The sequence below is a fragment of the Neovison vison genome, chromosome 7 (assembly GCF_020171115.1).
Source record: "Neovison vison isolate M4711 chromosome 7, ASM_NN_V1, whole genome shotgun sequence".
NCBI classification, from domain to species: Eukaryota; Metazoa; Chordata; class Mammalia; order Carnivora; family Mustelidae; genus Neogale; species Neogale vison.
In genome coordinates, this window is record NC_058097.1 from 33,062,714 (window position 1) to 33,083,382 (window position 20,669).

At 58.7% G+C, this 20,669-nt stretch overlaps 1 protein-coding gene across 1 annotated transcript in view; it reads left to right on the forward strand.

Moving 5' to 3' along the window:
* Positions 1-20,669, forward strand: part of ZNF423 (zinc finger protein 423) — a 267,923-nt gene that overhangs the window by 118,864 nt on the left and 128,390 nt on the right. Inside the window, exons 3-4 of the mRNA XM_044256198.1 lie at positions 5,192-8,406; positions 15,016-15,100. Coding sequence (XP_044112133.1) covers positions 5,192-8,406; positions 15,016-15,100 — 3,300 coding nt within the window. The remainder of the gene's footprint in view (positions 1-5,191; positions 8,407-15,015; positions 15,101-20,669) is intronic.

The window sequence follows — 20,669 nt, forward strand, 5'->3', positions numbered from 1 at the left end:
CAGTTTCATTCACTTGGATGGCACTGCCCAGCCGGGGAAGGTCCTAGAAACCTGGAGCCACTGGCTATCGGTGCTTTTCCCTTTCCCATCCGCTGCAGGGCACCTCCCGGGGCTCTTTTCAGAGCCATTTATCCGTCTCGCACAGCTCTGGTCACGAGGGCTCGCTCCCTCCTCAGCCTGTGTCCACACTGCGGGAAGGTCCCTCCTTCTGCTCATTCCAGGGGCCTGGGGCCACCCGCCTGCCGTCCCGCCTCTGTCCAGGCATTTCCTCGGCAACCCCGTGACTGGAGGAGCCAGGCGGCTGAGGATCCCCGGCATTCCGGGCGACGGCCCCTCTGCTCTGCGCAGGCAGGGTGCGTGGGAGGCGGTGCGGGCGGCCGCGGGTCAGCCTGCTCAGTGCCCCCAGTGACCCCACGCGAGCCTGCCGTCTGCCTTGAACCTTCTGCCACGGGTGCATCCTCGAGCCCGGTTAATGTTCGTTTTGCCCCTTAATTGAATTCTTATCGAAATTTCTCCCCTCTTTTATGGTTGTTTTGGTTCTCTTCCTGCAGCAGACAGCAAAAGCCTCCCATTTCCTACCAGGCCTTTTTGCAGGATTAGTCATTTTTAAATGACTTTAATCTCCGTTTTGAAAGTGATTTCTGTACTCATTTTGCCATATTACTTAGTACTCATTCTAGGAGGAGGGGAAGCCGAGGGCCTGCCTTAGTCTCTGCATTTGGCTCTAGATCTTCTCTGGGGATGCATCCCCCATCCCCCAAGGAAAGAAGCAGTGGGACACAGAACCAGGCTGATTGGGGTTGAATCCTGGCTCTGTTGCCCACCAGCTGTGTGGCACCTGGCAAGTTACTCAACCTCTCTGTGCCTCACTTTTCTCAGCCGTAAATGGGGATAGTAACAGTACCCATCTCACTGGGCTGTCGAGGGAACTGAATGTGTTAACACACGCGAGGCTCTTAGAAGGCAGCCGGGCAACAGTAAACGTTATAAGAATTTAATTGGAAGGAACAAGGTAGCTGATTGAACGGAACTTATCTCGGACCTGCCTTCTCTGTGAGTTCTGAAACATTTGAGCTGCGGGGCTCCTGAGATCGCTTGTACCCACTTTCTGCACCTCTTCCCTTTCTGCACCCCCGCCCGAGAGCGTGTGCGGTCCCGGCCGCGTGTGCAGTGTGCGTGCCCTTGTAAGAGGAGCGTTCCCAGTAAGGCAAGGAGCCCCCCTCCTCTACCGACATCCCCGCACCTACGTCCTGGGAGCTGTGGCCCCGGTGCGTCTCTCCAGCCTGCTCCTGTACCACTAAGCTGAGCGCCCCCAAAGCAAAGTGTACTTGGGAGGGGTAGGCCAGCAGCAGCCAAGGTCAAATGTATTTAGACAAAAGTCTTTAAACAGCGCAGCCTGAATTTGGGACTTTCTGTATCAACACCCTTGTTTCCTACTACCCCTGCCCCACCCCCACCATTGGGCCTTTTCAGTGTCAGGGGTCTTATGGTCATTTCCCTTCCGATGATTATAATCTCAGCAGCGGCTCTGTTTGTGGCTCCTAGAAACTCGTTTTGAAGCTTGTTTGCAGAAAAATAAAGCCAACCGGGTGGCACAGCCATGGGCCTTGGGGACTGGGGGGCCGGGCAGGTTGATTTCTCCTTCTCCAAGTCTGGCGGGACCAGGGTGAGCAGAAGCCCGAGACATTGGGAGATGTGGCGCCCGGGCCATGGGACCGAGGGCAGGTTCCGCGCCTCCCTGAGCCTCAGCTTCCTCCTGTCAAAAGCGGGGTGTCACCGGTGGTCGTGACGATGGGAGGACACTAACTGGGGTAAGCGCAGCAGTCCCCGTGCTGGCCCGGAGCGTGCCCGGTAAATGTGGCCACTCATGTCATCAGCACGGGGGGTACTAGTTAGTGCTGATTATGATTATTGGCCAAATAGTGCATTTGTGGAAGGGCTTTCTTGAAGTATCATTTGTATGTCCACGAACGTGTTTGATATCTTTTTTTTTTTTAAAGATTTTATTTATTTATTTGACAGAGAGAGATCACAAGCAGGCAGAGAGGCAGAGAGAGAGAGAGGAGGAAGCAGGCTCCCTGCTGAGCAGAGAGCCCAATGCGGGACTCGATCCCAGGACCCTGAGATCATGACCTGAGCCGAAGGCAGCGGCTTAACCCACTGAGCCACCCAGGCGCCCCCCACGAACGTGTCTGAAGCAAGGAGTTGAAGAGCTGCTGCGGGGCTGGCTTACCACAGCCTAGTTTGGGGCATTGCAATGACCTCACAAGCCTGCCTCGTGCTCATTTGCAGTTTCCTCCTCCCTACTCCAGCCTCGGGCACTGATGGTTTGCTTTCTGGCTCTGCTGATGTACCTTTTCTGGTCCTTTCATATAAGGGGAGTAATAGTGCCTATGCGCATTCATTTTTCTCATTGGCTTCTCACCTGATTCCCTTTTCTCGCATGTGGAAACTGAGTCAGACCAAGTTGGAGAGCTGAAGAGGAATACGTCTGGGCTGATGAAGAAGCCGGTGGGGGGGCGGGGGGAGGGGTGCTCTCTCATCCCCATGGGCTGCAGGGCTTCGGAGCAAACGAACGCTGGCAGAAAGACGTGTCCAGCTGGGGTCTTCGGGGCAAGGCTTGTTCCTGGTCTCAATCACCCTTGAGCTGACCTGGGTTCAAGTCTGTGTGCCCTGCTCCGCAGTCCTCTGATGCCCGGCTCCTCTCTGGTCTCTGGGGGCCCTTCTCCGAGTACAGATCGTGGGCTGGTTGGGGTCGTGCTTTCGGGGAGGCTCAAACGAGAGGCAGCCTGTGATTGCATTGGAGGCTGGACGTGGTGATCCCCTCGCCTTTCTCCCCCATGCAGGGGTGGTTTTAGGCAACGGACCCATGGAGGCTATCCAGATGCATGTCCTGGTGCTCTCATTTCCTGGGGAAGGTCGTTGTCTGTGGCTCCGGCTCCTCATTCGTACGGCAGGAGGGGCCCTGCTCCCACTGCATCGGTGGTTGTGAGAAAAGCACTCAGCAGAGCACCAGACGCCCAAGAAGGGCTCCGTGGCAGCTTGTGTGAGTCTGAGCTAAGGCATCAAGATAATAAAAAGCCATTTGAGCCTGGCCAGGGGGCGAGGGCCCAGGAGGTCCCCCAGCTGCCCCGGCTCCAGCCATCTCCTCCCTTGGGTCCCTTTGTCTGTGCCCCGTGGAGCCCAGCTGGCAAGAGCTGGGAATTACCAGTCAGGGGCCGGGGCATCTCCCAACGCATCTAATCCAAGGAGCTGGCAGCGGCTGCATCCTTCCCTCCCCGTCCGAAGGGCCCTGTAACGGGAGGCCCCCCAGGGGAGCAGGCGCCCTCACCCCGGGAGGACGTTCTGGGAGGTGCCCTGTGCCAGGCTGGGCATCTGGGCTTCAGAGGTGCAGAGGCTGCAGGGAGGTAGAGGACTCGGGGCTGGGAGCTTTGGAGAGAGCCTCGTCTTCCCAGGCAGAGCTCCGCTGGTGCTGCCGGCTGGGGTCAGGCCCATACTCGCACCATCAGGGGCACAGTCAGGGGCAAGGCCAGGGGCCGGGTGTGTGTGTGAGGGGTGGGACATTGGGGTTGGTGGGTAGGAGCCAGGAAGAGGCTCAGAGCCAGACCCCTCAAGACCCTGCCTGGGACAGCAGAGGCAACTGTGAGAGCCTCGGGGTATGGGACCCTTGGGGCTGGGGCCATCCTGTGGCTTCGGTGAGTGCGACCAGGTGTGAGCTTACGTGCCTGCAGGTGAGTGTGAGTGTGTGTGAGCCCTGGTGGGGACCGAGCGTGTGAACGGACGTGAATGTGTGTCTTGGCTGCCTCTGGCCCAGACTTTCTGGGTTATGTCCGTGAGGCTTTTTCTGGAGACTAAGCTGTGCTGGTGAGGGCAGTGGTTTATTTCCTCGGGGTTACAAGACCAAGGTCAGTGCAGCCGAATCTGAGCTTTTGTTGGTCTCTCCCCTGCCCGAGGCAGCCTGCGGTCCGTTTCATTCATTATTAAGTTTTAAATCCACCTGACGGGAAACTTGAGCTGTGGAACTCATTCCCTCTCGGGTTGGCTCGGTCCAACCCCCACCCACCCCCACCGAGGCGTGGGGGCGGGGAACCTCACCGGCTCTGCTCGATGTGTTCTATGTGCCTTTGTTTTTCCAGAAACAGCCAGGCCCGGGTTTGTTTAGTTTTCCTCTGAGGCTGGATGGGCTGGCGAAGACCGGGGAGGGTGGCCATGTGGTCATCTGGGCAAGGACAGCCTCCCCTGCCTGCCAAGGTGGGCTTAAGGGCTCATGGAGGACTGAGCTCTGGGGCCATCTGGGTCCCAGGCTCATCCCCTAGTTGCTCCGCATCAGGCCATCTCCCAGGGTCCTGAGCAGACTGGGGGCAAAGCCGGGGGTGAAGAGGGAACAGAGCAAGCACCCCTTCTAAAGATGGTTTGGCTGGGAACCCTGCAGATCTGTCTCAGGCGCCCTTTGATTACTCCTGTTTGTGCTGCTGGGTCTGATGCCACGTGCCCAGGACCTTGGCCTCCTAGGTGTGTCTGCTCCCTGTAGCAGCAGACCCAGCTCCGTCCCCAAATGTGGTGCAGCAGAATTCATGAAGGTGCATTTTCTCTTTTCTCTTTTATTTTCCTTTCTTCTTCTCCTCTCCTTCCTTCCTTCCTTTTTGGGGTGCATTTTCTTTTCTTGCATGGTTTTACCCACACCCCTAAGGATAAGTGGAACTTCCCACCAGGACTAGGGGCTGGAAGGGGAGTCCATCCCCAGGTCTCCCTCAGGTGAAGGCCTGCCTCCTTTTGGCCTCTGGCACTGCCGGTCTGTGCGGTCATTTCTGGTGACATTTTCCAGGCTACATCCCGACCCTGTCAGGAAAGTGCTTGAGGCCTCACACCTCCTGTGGGGGGGGTACGGAGTCCAGTGAGGCCAAGGCAGGTGTTGCTGAGGACAAAGACGTGTCTCTGTGTCTCCTTCACGTCCTGCCACCCCTCTGCACACCGAGGGCCTCCCCGTCCATTCACTTCCTCCTGCCCCCTCCACCCCACTCCTGCCCCCAGGGCTCCCTTCCCCCTTCCCCCCACCCCCTCAGCGGTCGGCCAGCTGCACGGCCTCAGCCCGTGCCTCAGCCCGCGAGCTGTTGAGAAGCCGGCTCTGTCCTTGTTTCTGGGCGGCCCGGGGAATCGCCTCTCATCTCCTCTCTACCTCCCCCTCCTGCAGATGGTGACGACGACCCACAACTCTCCTGGGTAGCCTCGTCTCCCTCCAGCAAGGATGTTGCGTCACCCACGCAGCTGATCGGGGATGGGTGTGACCTCGGCCTGGGCGAGGAGGAAGGGGGCACGGGCCTGCCGTACCCTTGCCAGTTCTGCGACAAGTCCTTCATCCGCCTGAGCTACCTGAAGAGGCACGAGCAGATCCACAGCGACAAGCTGCCGTTCAAGTGCACCTACTGCAGCCGGCTCTTCAAGCACAAGAGGAGCCGCGACCGGCACATCAAGCTGCACACGGGCGACAAGAAGTACCACTGCCACGAGTGCGAGGCGGCCTTCTCCCGCAGCGACCACCTCAAGATCCACCTGAAGACGCACAGCTCCAGCAAGCCCTTCAAGTGCACCGTGTGCAAGCGCGGCTTCTCGTCCACCAGCTCGCTGCAGAGCCACATGCAGGCGCACAAGAAGAACAAGGAGCACCTGGCCAAATCGGAGAAGGAGGCCAAGAAGGACGACTTCATGTGCGACTACTGCGAGGACACCTTCAGCCAGACCGAGGAGCTGGAGAAGCACGTGCTCACCCGCCACCCCCAGCTCTCCGAGAAGGCCGACCTGCAGTGCATCCACTGCCCCGAGGTCTTCGTGGACGAGAACGCGCTGCTCGCCCACATCCACCAGGCCCACGCCAACCAGAAACACAAGTGCCCCATGTGCCCCGAGCAGTTCTCCTCGGTGGAGGGTGTCTATTGCCACCTGGACAGCCACCGGCAGCCCGACTCCAGCAACCACAGCGTCAGCCCCGACCCCGTGCTGGGCAGCGTGGCATCCATGAGCAGCGCCACGCCGGACTCCAGCGCATCTGTGGAGCGCGGCTCTACCCCGGACTCCACCCTGAAGCCGCTGCGGGGCCAGAAGAAGATGCGGGACGAGGGCCAGGGCTGGTCCAAGGTGGTCTACAGCTGCCCCTACTGCTCCAAGCGGGACTTCAACAGCCTGGCCGTGCTGGAGATCCACCTGAAGACCATCCATGCCGACAAGCCGCAGCAGAGCCACACATGCCAGATCTGCCTGGACTCCATGCCCACCCTGTACAACCTGAACGAGCACGTGCGCAAGCTGCACAAGAACCACGCCTACCCGGTGATGCAGTTCGGCAACATCTCCGCCTTCCACTGCAACTACTGCCCCGAGATGTTCGCGGACATCAACAGCCTGCAGGAGCACATCCGCGTGTCCCACTGCGGCCCCAACGCCAACCCGCCCGACGGCAACAACGCCTTCTTCTGCAACCAGTGCTCCATGGGCTTCCTGACCGAGTCCTCCCTCACCGAGCACATCCAGCAGGCGCACTGCGGCGTGGGCAGTGCCAAGCTGGAGTCCCCCGTCGTGCAGCCCACGCAGTCCTTCATGGAGGTCTACTCCTGCCCCTACTGCACCAACTCGCCCATCTTTGGCTCCATCCTGAAGCTCACCAAGCACATCAAGGAGAACCACAAGAACATTCCACTCGCCCACAGCAAGAAGTCCAAGGCGGAGCAGAGCCCGGTCTCGTCCGACGTGGAGGTGTCCTCCCCCAAGCGGCAGCGGCTCTCGGCCAGCGCCAACTCCATCTCCAACGGCGAGTATCCCTGCAACCAGTGCGACCTCAAGTTCTCCAACTTTGAGAGCTTCCAGACCCACCTGAAGCTGCACCTGGAGCTGTTGCTGCGGAAGCAGGCGTGTCCCCAGTGCAAGGAGGACTTCGACTCCCAGGAGTCCCTCCTGCAGCACCTGACGGTGCATTACATGACCACGTCGACCCACTATGTGTGCGAGAGCTGCGACAAGCAGTTCTCCTCGGTGGACGACCTGCAGAAGCACCTGCTGGACATGCACACCTTCGTGCTCTACCACTGCACCCTGTGTCAGGAGGTCTTCGACTCCAAGGTGTCCATCCAGGTGCACCTGGCCGTGAAGCACAGCAACGAGAAGAAGATGTACCGCTGCACGGCCTGCAACTGGGACTTCCGTAAGGAGGCCGACCTGCAGGTGCACGTCAAACACAGCCACCTGGGCAACCCGGCCAAGGCGCACAAGTGCATCTTCTGCGGAGAGACCTTCAGCACCGAGGTGGAGCTGCAGTGCCACATCACCACGCACAGCAAGAAGTACAACTGCAGGTTCTGCAGCAAGGCCTTCCACGCCATCATCCTGCTGGAGAAGCACCTGCGGGAGAAGCACTGCGTGTTCGACGCCGCCCCCGAGAACGGCACGGCCAACGGGGTGCCCCCCGCCGCCGCCAAGAAGGCGGAGCCCGCCGACCTGCAGGGCATGCTGCTGAAGAACCCCGAGGCGCCCAACAGCCACGAGGCCAGCGAGGACGACGTGGACGCCTCGGAGCCCATGTACGGCTGCGACATCTGCGGGGCGGCCTACACAATGGAGGTGCTGCTGCAGAACCACCGGCTGCGGGACCACAACATCCGGCCGGGGGAGGACGACGGCTCGCGCAAGAAGGCGGAGTTCATCAAGGGCAGCCACAAGTGCAACGTGTGCTCGCGGACTTTTTTCTCGGAGAACGGGCTCCGGGAGCACCTGCAGACGCACCGGGGCCCCGCCAAGCACTACATGTGCCCCATCTGCGGCGAGCGCTTCCCCTCCCTGCTGACGCTCACGGAGCACAAGGTGACCCACAGCAAGAGCCTGGACACCGGCACCTGCCGAATCTGCAAGATGCCCCTGCAGAGCGAGGAGGAGTTCATCGAGCACTGCCAGATGCACCCGGACCTGCGCAACTCGCTCACGGGCTTCCGCTGCGTCGTGTGCATGCAGACGGTCACCTCCACGCTCGAGCTCAAGATCCACGGCACCTTCCACATGCAGAAGCTGGCGGGCAGCTCAGCCGCGTCCTCCCCCAACGGCCAGGGGCTGCAGAAGCTCTACAAGTGCGCCCTGTGCCTCAAGGAGTTCCGCAGCAAGCAGGACCTGGTGAAGCTTGACGTGAACGGGCTCCCCTACGGCCTCTGTGCCGGCTGCATGGCCCGAAGCGCCAACGGACAGGTGGGCGGCCTGGCCCCGCCCGAGCCTGCCGACCGGCCCTGCGCCGGCCTCCGCTGTCCCGAATGCAGCGTCAAGTTCGAGAGTGCCGAGGACCTGGAGAGCCACGTGCAGGTGGACCACCGTGACCTCACGCCAGAGACCAGTGGGCCCCGGAAAGGCGCCCAGACGTCACCAGTGCCCCGGGTAAGAGCCTGCCCCTGCTCCTCGGGGCTCCGCCGAGCTCTGTATCTCCTCGTGCTGTTGCCTCTAGTAGCCCAGAGAGCGACCCACAAGGGTCTTGGGCGGCGTTCAAGGGCATCCGCTCTGTCCTGGACTCCGAGGCGATCCCCAGGGTTGTCTGTTCCCTTCCCGCTGTGTGACACTGTCCTACGTCATCTGTCTCTCTGGGCCTCGTTTGTCAATTGCTCGTCTGCAAAAGGGGGAATGATGGTCATCTGGACTTTGTAGGATTGCCTCTAGGAACCCGTGGTGTGAGATGAGTGCAGGGTCGAATGCTGTGGCTGACACCCGGTTATAAATGATGTCGTCTTTCTTACAGATCTGGGGTGGACTTGCTCGCTTCTTTGCTGAGTCTCCTTGGGCGAGTCCCTTTGCTCTCTGGGCTTCAGATTCGGGACTCTTTTGATGATCTGTGGAGATCATCTCCACGTAAAGGGCTCAGGGCCATACAGTTTGGGTTGACCATGTTAGCTATAAACACCAGCTGATCTGTTCTCGTCCACGGTGCACAGCATAGTTAGTACAGATGCTGGTGCGTGGGAGACCCTAAGAATGGTCCCAGTGACTGCTCTCCTTTGTGATTGATGGATCCTTTCATTCATTCATCAGATTTGTCCCAAGCACCCATTGTTTGGGGGTGACTGGTAGTCGAGGAAAATCAGGAATGGACCCCACCTTGGGGGCTCCCAGACAAGGCGGGGGGACCGCAGGCCCAAAGCTAGTAGGTTTTAGGGAGGAAGGGCAAGTTCAGGCTACTGGAGTGGGCTGCGGGGTCAGTGGCCAAGGGGCACTTGGTAGTGGGCCTGGAGTCTGCGTGGCTCTTGGATGTCAGACAGTGTGGGCCCGGGGATTCCCACTGAGTCTGTTGTCTGTTTCCAGACCGAGGAGGTGCCAAGCAGATCTCGGGAGTATCTTTCCCTTGAGGGCCACTGCTGGCGCCGTGGGCAGGAAGGCAGAATTTGAAGGAGGGCCACCTGTGGCAGGTGCCTGCTGGAAGACGGGGAGGTAGCTCTGGGTGCTGGGCTCCGGAATCGGATGTGGGATCAGACCTGGGGTCTGTGACTCTGGGACCTTGAGGGTGAGAATGAGAGAGAAGGAGGGCTGGAGAGAGCGGGAGGAGAATATATGGAGAATGTCTCTGGGCAGGGGTCCCACAAGACACCCACCGCAGGTCACCAGCTCTCAGCTCTGCTCAGCCTCTGCTGGCCGGCCGGCTGGTCGGTGTGGGTGGACTGGGGGAGTCTGTGGGCCCTGGAGTCCGGTGGGCAGGGTTACAATGAAACTCTCCCTCTTCCAGGACCCAGTAGGGTTTTGATCTCTCCGGGCCTCTGTCCTCACCTATAAAGCCAGAGGGTAAGGGTGATAATGGTAGTCACATGTAGCAACAGGGTCTGTCTCCGGGGCTGACATCACCAGGGAGGCAGAGGGGGGCCCTTCTGGGTTTTTAGCGAGCGTCTGATTGATGGATGACTGTGACTGGCAGGTGCCGGTGCCTCGTCCGGGGCTGAGTGTTGAGACTGTGCGACCACAGTGTCTGGCCCTGAGCTTGAATGGAGACAAGGAGTGCAGGGCACACAGGAAACATCACTTGCTGTCTCTCCTGCTTATGGTCACAGCTGACGCTTACCGAGGGACAAGGACGTGCCGAGCACTTTCTGTCTACACTACGACACTCCCTTTTCGCGTGAAGAAACGGAGGCACAGAACAGTTGGCCATTATTAGCCCCCAGCTTTCAAGAGGCAGAGAAGGGACGTGAATCCAGGGAGTGTGGGGCCACAGCTGAGTGAGTTCTTGACCCACGTTCTGCCTGGGTCTGGAGCCCATCCTGGTGGCAGGCTGGGGTGGGGTCTAGTTTGGTCACTCCCTTCTTGTTCAGACTGTGGGGTAGTGTGGCATGGCTGGGGCCCTGTATGCCCTCCTTCCAGGTGCATCCCAGCCCTGCCTTCCCCCGCCGCCCCCCACGGTGCGGGGGCTCCTGCTAGCCACGGGGCTGCTCCTAAGCCTGCCCCTCTCCAGGCGCTGCCCTGGATTCTGCATCAAGGACCCGTTCATGAAGCCTCCACTGTGTGGGCAAAGGCTCGTATACCATTTCCATGGCAACAACCTGGGAACTTTGCCGTGACCTCTGTTTTGGCAAGGATGATACCCAGGCCCAGAAAGGGGGAACCATCTACCCAGGGATACACAGCTCAGGGATTCAAACCTGAGGGGCCTTGTTTTCTGGGAGCCTGACAGGCCTTCCTCTCCCTGTCCCAGGCCCTGCGAGAGAGAGGAGGTGAGCAGACAATCACATGTAGAGGCCTGGCCAGATGGGCCGTTGGCGGAAAGGAGCTAGACAAAGCGCGGATCCTCCCCCAGTGGAGGCCCAGCCTCTGGGGCCTTGCCCCCTGCCTGGGCACGCCTGGGGGCAGGGGCCCAGCTGTCTGTTCGCCCGCCCCTCGCTCCCCTAGGACTCACGCGTGTAAGAGCAGACTCTGGGGGCCGAGCAAGGGCTTGGGGGCTGGCAGGCTGGGACCCTCGGGAGTGTATCCATAGCAACCAGCTCTCGGAGGACTGGGTTCCCGTGGGGCTGTGGGGCCGAGGCTGCTGTTGGCTGGAGCGGGAAGCGTGGCGGTTCCCGCCCTGCCCCCCACCTCCGCCCCCCACTCTGTTAATGGGCAGTAACAACATCAGCCCAACTCTAGGCCAGTGTGGGGAGACCCCAGCCCTCCATCGACTCCCCAGGCCCTCACAGTGCCAGATGCGGCGGACTGGGTGCTCTCACACAAGTCAGAGGGCTTGGCCAGGCCGCACAGGCTCCCTGTCCCCTAGCCCAGGGTCGTCTGTGGTGTTCTGGGACGTACAGCTGAGAAGAGCTGCTCAGACAGCGGTTCCAGAGGCAGCTGGCCCGGGATCCAGTCCGTCCCCTTGCTTAGCTGGGCGGGGCTCTGGCCAAGTGGTTTGGCCTCTCTGAACTCCACTTTCTCCAACCTTAAAGTGGGCCTTGCCAAGGGACTGTGAGTCTTCAGAATGAACAGAGCCTGCACACAGTAGGTGCTCAGTAGATGTGCGCTGTCATCACAACCATGGAAATTCAGCGCCTGGGGGCTGTCGTTCCCGTCACTCCCTCTCTTCTTGCCTCTGCTGGTCTCAAGCATGTTCTCCCTCTGCCCTGGACTCCTCTCTGAGGTTGCTGGGGGCTAGGCAGGGGAAGGTGCCCCCGGGCTCAGCTTTGGTTCTCCTGGGCTGCGCTCTGGGGAAGGAGCTTGAGACAGAAGAGGGGCTTTGAATGCCAAGTTCTCGCTCTGTATAATTATGTCTCTGGTCCGTCCTGAAGCTCCAGAGACAGAGGGGGGTCTCTGGGGATAGAGAAGGGCCAGACAGACCAAGAGGAGACATTGGGGTGAGGGTGGGGTCTGGCCAGCATTGCAGCAGGAGGGAGAGAGAGAGGGTCCTCACCTGCTTGTCCCTGAACTCCTGTTCCACCAACAGGGAGGCCCAGATGGCCCTGGCCAGGTGTCTGCGGCTTGGGCACCCCTGGCTTTTCAAGCAAGGCCGGCAGGGCTGTCCTTGTGGGCCTCTGGAAATAATACACGTGCTTAGTGAGTTTTGGTGCTGGTGACCCTGTGTGTGTGGCTGAGCGTGGATGCCTGTGTGTGCAAGTGCTTACCTGGATCCTCGGGAGTCCGCACGTGGGTCCAGAGGGGCGTGTCTGGGAGGGGTCTGCGCGTGCGCTTGTGCGGCCATGGGCACACCTGTGCGTGATGGATGTCTCGGGGGTCCAGTGAGGGAACTGAAGGCATTTGTGTCTCAGGATGAATTAGTTTGTATACATCAACATGTGTGAGCCTGTGGTTGTGAGGATGCCCCCCGTGCTCTGCAGGTGTTCTACTTGCGTGTCTGTGTTACAGGCAGCAGGCTGCTGTGTGTGGGAGGGGGCTGGGGGGTCTTGTGTGTTGACAGTGAGTTGAGGCAAGGAAGTGTACATACGTGCGCTTGTGTGTACGTGTGTGTCCTTGTGGGCGCATCCATACCACTTTCATGCAGGCTGCGCATGTGCGTGTGTATGTGCGGGCTCGTGTGTGTGTGTGTGTGTGTGACCGCAGGCTCTTGTGGTCAGCAATGTCCCCTCCCTCGGGAATCCCCTGGACTCTTTCTCCATGCTCAGGAGAGCTTCTCATCCTGCCTGGCCCATGGTGATTTTTTTTTTTTTTTTAACCAAGCACAGCAACCCACGTCGTTCACCTGCTCGTAGGAGGAACAGCCCAAATCCCCTTGATCATGGGCCGTCCCCTACGCTGGTCTGGAGTAGCTAGCCATGGCTCTGTACGATCTCCACACACTTCTGCCCAAGCAGAACCATGGAAGGGGGTCATGACCTTCCTTGTGCAGCCGGCCTGCTCTGGGCTTCCTTGGTGTGGAGATGCCGGGGGTGTGTCGTTCTCCCTCACCCCTCCCTCCCTCCCTCCTTCCCTCCCTTCCTTCTTTCATAAGGGGGTGGGGCACATATATGGGAAGGAATGAGTGATTTTGACAGTGGAGAGACCCAAGATCATTGCCCTCCATGAGCATGGATTTGGAGTTGAACTGAACTGGGGGCTTTAGGCCTGTGTCCCTGAGAAGACCTCAGTCCCCGCTGTCTCCTCTGTCTCCTTGTGCGGCCACAATCCCTAGCCCCGTCCTGCCCGCCACCCCCCCCCTCCCCGCCTCAGCCTCATGCTGTTCTTCCCGGGGCATTTCCAGGCTAAATGCCTGCTTCTCGGCCACTCTTCTGCAACACTGGGGGAAGGGCCCCAGTCTTGTCAGCGCGGGTCCTGGAGCCTGAGTTGGTATGCTGCCTCTGGAACCGAAGCTCCCGGCACCAGCTAAGACTGTCATTTCTTCACTCATGTGTTCGACCAGCATTTGCTCAGCACCAACAACAATTGTAATAATGTTAAGTCATCATGAGACACTCGCCCTGGTGCTATGCCCTGTGCCTGGTGCTGAGGATCCAGCGTATAGAAGTCAGCTTTGGTTCTGTTGGTTCCTTCCATCCTAAGTAGAGTGCTCTGCAACATAGTATTTGCAACTTTGCTCCTTTGTTTAACAAATGTTTCCCCGGCACAAGTCTCTGCTGGCTGTGGGACCTCACAGGTGGACGAAACACAGCCTGGGCTTCTGGGCACTCACGGTGTAGTGGGGTGTGTGTGTGTGCAAACAAGTCAATTAGCCATGACAGATTCATGTGCTGAGGGACTGGATGCTTTAAACAGAAGCTTGGGGCCCTGGGGAGCCCCTGGGTGGGAAGAGGAGGCTTCTCTAGCAGAGGTAGCATTTGAACGGAATCCTCGAGGATGGAAAGGGTATACTCCGAGTGGAAGACCCTAAGTGGGCAAAGGCCTGGAGGTGGGACCCTCGAGGGGACCTGCAGATATGGCTGGAGTCACCCTGGGACCTGAGACAACTGAGCCCCCTGGTGGTTCGTCCTGGCTGCATCATGGAGGGTTGGGCCTGAGTGTTCAGCCAAGAACTCCGAAGTCCTGCTCCCTCTTTCAGGGGTGGAGGGAGGCTCCGTGGTCCCGGAGCTGAGGTGGTCTTCAAAACGCTTGGATATTTTGGATCCCAGTACCACCCCGTCCCCTTCATAAAGACTCGAATCCACTCACCTTCCCCTACACAGGCAATACTGCCCCTGTCCACAAGGGCCTGCTTTCACCGTCACCCAGCCTGGCGTAGCTGTTGAGAATGAGCTCCGCTCTTTGGAATGGGACTTCAAGAAGTTCTGAAGCTTCCGATGATCTCCATTTTCCCGCTCCCACCCCCTCGAGGCAGCTGGTCTCAGCTTCCTGTGTGCGGAAGTGAGCTGTGGGATCGCTCACGGTCTTGTGTGCCTAGGGCAGATGAGGAATCCCTCAGTTGCTTCTAAGTACCAGGATTGGCAGGAACAGTATCCCCTGCTCAGCCACAGGGTCCTTAGGGCCGGTAAAGAGAGACAGTAGTTGGGTGGATGGAAAGATAGATGTATGGTTGGAGAGCAGGATGAGTGGGTGGATCGTTAGAGTGAGGATCGGTGGGTGGATGTAGGGGAAGACAGGCAGGTGATGGGTAGATGGAGGGTGAATGGATGAATTGGTGGATGGGTAGGTGTGTATGTAGACGGATAAGATAGGTGGATGGATTGATGGGTAGACAGATGTGTGTGTGTGTGTGTGTGTGTAGTTGGATAGGTGGGTAGATAGCGGGTAGGTAGATGGATGGATGGATGGGTAGCTGGGGGTTGCATAGATGGGTCTGCTCCAAGTGGGGCAGCCTCCCTTGACTTCCTTTCCATGGTCATACTGTGTGCACTCACCTTGGGATGGTGAGTCCCATCATGGCCGTCTCCCCAGACCTAACAGAGGAGCAGCTCCCTTAGAATGTAGCTCAGTCCCCTTCCCCAGGCTGGAGAGCTGGACTCAGAGGCAGGTGGGAAGAGAAGGACTTGCAGACACCTGGGAGGGGACCACAAGCCATTCTGAAAATTCTTGAGCTAGGACCTCCAGGCACTTTTTGCTTTATGCTCTTTTCTAGTTCCTAACTATCTAATTCCTTTCTTTTTGGCTTCCAAACAGAAAAAGACGTACCAGTGCATCAAGTGCCAGATGACCTTTGAGAACGAGAGAGAGATCCAAATCCACGTTGCCAACCACATGATTGGTAAGAGAGCGTTTCCGCCCACCCGTGCTGGGACCACTCGCCGGGGTTTGAAATCTGTGGTTCCAATCATCATTTCACTGCTTTTAGGGCAAAAGATGGAGTCACAGCTGCTGTTTCGGGGACATTTCGAAGGGGAGTAAAATGTGCGGGAGCTGGAGCATTTTCTCCATCCAGCCTTCCTGTCGCAGCTTCACTCACATTACAATCAAACTTTTGACAATCTCTTCCATTTCCCAGCATAAATTTCCCTCCATTTCTGAAACGAAGTGCTTTCCAGTTGTCAAGCACTCAGGGGCAATTATGCCTCAATTCCGTATGTCATGACATTGAATCGATTTAACCGCTCGCGTTTCCCCGCTAAACGTGATGAATTCCTCAGGCACGTTGTCAAAACAGTGCTTACAAGTTATTTCAGTACTTTTCCTATTCCTCTTCAAGTGGTTTTTGGACTTTGGAAAATTCAGCCTTTCCAGAGGAGGGGCGGGGTCTTTCAAAGCGCCGTCGTGTTCCCTCTTGGCCTGAGGTTCGAAGGGGAGGTGTGAGATCTTCCGTGCCTTCCGTGGATGGGTGTGGTCTCCCTGGCCACTGAGATGCCCCCCGTGCAAGAGGGGGGCCCTGCTGAGCTTTCGGTGAACATGCAGGCTTGGCCCGGGGAAGTGCAGGACTTGGCAGTGAGGGCTTTGGGAGTTTCTGGAATCCTGGGTCTCTGGGGGAAGTGTGGTTGCTTCTCCAAGACCCCTGCAGTCTGAGCAGGGAGGTTTCAGGTGTGGGTTGAGCATCCTGACCCTTGGCTTCCTCTAGTACTGCTCCATTTTAGTCTGAAAAAGAGCCATGCCGACAGAGTACTGTTCTGGAAAACCCTTAACCGCGTACATTCGAAGAGATCCATTCACCGTGCAGCTCTCACGAACCGAGCACACCTGTGTAACCAACAGCCCAGAGAGGAAGCAGAGCATGTCCGCATCCCAGAAGCCCCTCCTGGCCCCTCCAGACCCTCCCACCCCCCTGCACAACAACATGTTGCCACCGTCCCTATGTCGAACAGCATAGGGCTTTTTGGGTCCATTTTGCACTTGGTCTAAATGAGATCGTACGGTCTTTGCTTGTTGGCGTCTGGTGGCTTTCGCTCATTCAGGTTCGTGCCCATAGTTTGGGGGTGTGTGCTCTTCCGTCCTGTGACACTTCACCATTCGTCTTGTCTGTCCGACTCCTGATGGGCTTCTCCATCATTTCCGTGTTGGAGTTGTTTCAGATCGTGCGCTGCTCTGGGCATTCTCGTGTGTGGGTTTTGGCGAGCAGGTGCAAGTGCGGTTTGAATGGGAAGATCGGTGGGGCTGGAACTGGCAGGTCACAGGACACTAGCAGGTTCACCTTCAGTAGATACAGACGGACAGATTTCCGAGGCACTTGTGTGAAACCACCATCCCACCGGCAATGCAGGAGAATTGCTCTACATCTGTGCCCCCGGCTACATTCTCTGCAAAAGGAGCCATTACTAAGGCCCTTATTCAGTGAAATCGTGCTCAGAGTGAGGATGGTGCCCTCCCCTCCCAGGGCAGCCTTGGCACATGCAGCGGGTCTGGGTGTCCAGTGTCCCCCTGACTTAAGAGGGGTTCCCCTCGAGGTGCAGACCCCAACTGTGTGCGGGGTGGGGCTTGGCTGGTGGGGAGGGGCCCTGGGGAGCTGAGGAGGAGCAGGGAAGACCCCAGGACTTCAGCTTGACAGGGAGATTGGTGGCTTTTTAATTTCTTCTGTTTGAAAGCCCCCTGCTGAAGTAGAAGAAGGAAACTATCCTGTCAGTCACCGGCTGCTGAGAGTGCTTTCATGGGAGTGTCAAGGAGGTAAAGATGAAGATATCTAAAAATGTTTGCTTTTGGAGCAGGTGTTAATGCGTGTGCATGTTTGTAAGCACGAAGGGCGAAGAGCCTAGCTAATTGGACCACAGTGATTTCAAAGGTGCTTCCCCCACCCATCCCCCCCTTCCACCTTTCCTTCTGCGCGGAGCCTGGAAGCCGTGTGTCCTCAGGTGGAAGGGTTGCTCCTACCTAGAGAGGTGGGCTGGGGGACGGGATGGGGAAGGAGGCTGGGGGGGGCATCCGGGGCTTGGGGCGAGCAGAGTGCGGACCCCCAAGGGAGGCAGTCCTGGCTGGGGGCTGGGCAGGACCCCTCACCTGAGCCTGCTCAGCAGTACCGTGAGCTGGCCTGGTTCCTGGGGAGCAGGTAGCAAGGAGCTGCTTGTCTTAGAGCCCGAGCTTCTGAATAAGATGTTTACGTGACTGCAGAAAGTGTCACCATGCTGTATCCCTGCATGGTGCCCACCCTGCAAGGCCTGGGCTGGGGACCCATGTGAGCCATGCCTTGGGTGGCAGGGTGAGATCTCTTGCCCTAACCTGCCCTCCTCACCTGCTGGCCCTGCCCTGGCCTCATTGAGGCCATTCATCAAAGAACAGTGAGCACCTCTTGCATGCAGAGCGCTGGGGTGGTCTCAGCTAATCAAGGGAGAAAGGGACCCGGTCCCCACCCTCAGAGACCTCACAGCACCCCATAGGAGACAACCATGGCACACACATCATGCCAGGAAGGGAGGTGTCCCTGGGTGGGGGCGCTGAGCCCTGCCACACGTCAGGGACCCATGCAGGTGCCCTCCTGCGTCTCATCAGGGAGTTTCAGTGATGCTTCCAAGTTGTTCCAGAGACAAAGTAGTAGAAGCAGGGTCTAGGTAAGGCTGGGCTCTCTCCATTGTGTGTGGCTCCCCACCAGGGTCAGTGGCGAGAAGGACCCTGTGCTGCCTGCAGGGGAAGCTGATGGCATCTGGCATCCAGGTATGTGCAGTGCCGGGTGGTTGATGCTCCTGGAACGAGACCGCTGGATCCAAGGAAGTCTACCAGAAAGGCCTGGGTGTTGAAGGCAGAAGAGTTTCCTCTGTGGCAGGCCCAACACTGGCAGAGGGGGCAGCTTGGACAAGGAAGGCGGGTCACCAGAGAACAACGGCCTCGGAGGGCTCAGCAGAAGGAGGTCCTCGGAGGATATGCTGGTAGCCAGAGGATGCAGGGTGCAGGATCTGTGGGAGGACTCTGGGGTGAGCCAGGCTCAGAGGCAGGAGCAGAGGAGGGAGTTTGAGGGCTGGAGGAGTCTGACCTCATTGGGATCGAGGCCTCTCACGTGGGAGCATCGTGGGCAGTGAGGGTGGGGAGGTAGCTTGTGGCCAGGCCACAGAGGGCCTTGAATGCCAGGTTAAGGGGTTTGGGTTTAGACTCGACCCTGCGGGCTGGGTTCCAAATCTGGAGGTCCCTTGACTGGTATTTTATTAGGCTTCTCTTCATTAACCAGAAGATAAAGCAGCCAGGGCTCTCCCCTACAGCGCAGGCGACGGGAGCGCGGCAGCAGCGGGGACCAAGTGTTCCCAGGCACCACAGTCCCCACCCACCCCTACTGTATTCTGGGGGCTGCTTTGCTCATTTATGCCCCCTGCCTGGTCCCTGTGGGCACCTGAATGTGCAACCTTGGACTTAGGCACAAGGGAGCCATTGAAGGTTTGGGAGCAGAGTACAGCCTGGATGTAGCTGAGTGCTTGAGGGAGATGAATCTGGCAGCAGTGTTGAGGCAGAAGATGATGAAAGGGAACAGAGACCTGCCTGGCCTGGTCCAGAGGTGAGGGGATGAGACCAGGAGAGAAGAGAGGAGGGAGGAGAGAGAACCGGTACATGGTTTGTGCGGTGTGCCTACTTGGCCCTGGAGGCTTGGGGAGGGTTAGGGGGGGGCGATGGTGGGGGCAGGAATGGAATACTAGTGGGCCCAAGAGCCCCAGCTGGGGCTGACTCTGAAGTCCCAGTAAGACTGTTGGGGCCCAGTGTCCCTGTGGACAGCTTCCCCTGCTAAAAAGCCCGAACCCAGAGTGGATGCCTGCAGCTGGTGGGGGCAAAAGCCGCCCTTAGCAGCACCAGGGGGACTTGGCGAGTAGAAGCGGCACCGTTCAGCTTGACGGTCTTCTCATAAACGTGGGGCACGGGGGGTCTGAGGCAGGCCTCCCCAGGGACCCAGACTGCTGGAGACCTCCCCTGGGGGATGCTAAACCGGCCCTTTTATAGCGGGGCGGGGGGGGCGGGGGGCTCTTCATGGCTTTCCAGCCTCCAGACCCTGGGAGTTAGGGTGACTGAGGGACGCGTCTCCTTGGGAACATTTTCCCAGCACCCTCTCCTGACTGTTGCTGGCCAGGGAGTGATTTGGAGCCCATAGAAAGGCAAGGGTTTTTTGGAAACCTTTTTAGCGGCAGGGTCGCCTTTGAAATCCCCCCTCTCCACAGAGAACAAGGCTGCCTTCTCTGGGCTTCTCTGAAATGGTTTTAGACACCCCCTCCCCCAGCAGGCACATCAAAAACGTGGAGTGGGCCCCGTTCTGGGGCCTCCCACAGAGCTGACCTGGCCCTGCCTGGCTGCCCTTGCCCACATCTGGAGGGATGGCCCCCTCCTCACCCCCCAAAATGGCTCTGCATGAGGCCTGCCTTGGGCTTCCTGTGGTCTGGCCCAGAGGCAGGGCCCCCTTCCAGTGGCTGGAGCAGGGGTCGTGTCTTCGCCTGCGTGTTGAACACGTGGGCACAGAGTGTGCCCAGCCCCCCTAGGGCACCCGAGGCCTCAGACCCCAAAGAAGCAGATCAGCCCTTTTCTCAACTGCTCATGGACGTTTCTCCTCTCGGTTCCTGCCAGGCGTGGCTGGATAAGGGGTCTGAGAACTTGTCCTTGAAATAACGAACTTGCTCTGACCCAGGTCGGCCCTGAGGGAGTGACTCAGCCTCTGGGCCCTGGCGTCTTTACCCAGGGCTTCACGGGCCCCTGGGGGGAGCGCCGAGGAGGGTCAGGGCTGGGAAGGGACAGTCCTCAGAGAACCTCGACAGGAACGTTCACCCTCTATGTCCTTGGAAAGTGGCTGAGGACTCTCTGGCGAGGAGCCAGCCAGGCCAGAGTCAGCCTCGGCCCAGTGGGGCATTAGGGATTCTGGGGATGTTGTTTTCCTGGTCACATCGGCCCCATTCCCTGGGTGCCTCTGAAGGCCAAGCTCTGCTGTTGGGGGTGAAGAAATCAGGGGCATCTGGAAGATAAGCTTCTCCCACCTCCTGCCCCCACACGGGCTGGGCTGGTGGTCCTTGTCTGTCCTTTCCTCCCTAGCCCTTCCCTCGCTATGGCAGGATGGACGGTGGTCCATGTGGAGGGCATGTGTGTGGGGGTGGGGTGAGGGGGGAGCTTCTGTCTTCTAAGGCTATAAGAAGCACATCCCTAGAGGCACAGCAAGCCCCCTTGCTGTCTGGGTCCCCACTCTTTCTGCAGCTGCTTCCATGCCCAGGACCTGTGCTGAAGGCCTGGCCTGCAGCATTTGAGAGGGGAGGGAAGGTCTGGTGTGGAAATCTGTGTCTCGCCCTCCCACCGGGAAAATATAAATCGCCTCAGCTATAACTGAAGAGGAAAACCCGTGAAAAGGACAAGGAGAAGGGGTTTCTGCATACTCTCTGCCGCGAACACGTGTTGCCACACAGGGCTGTGTGAAGCCCTTCCGTGGAGCTCTGATTCAGAGGATG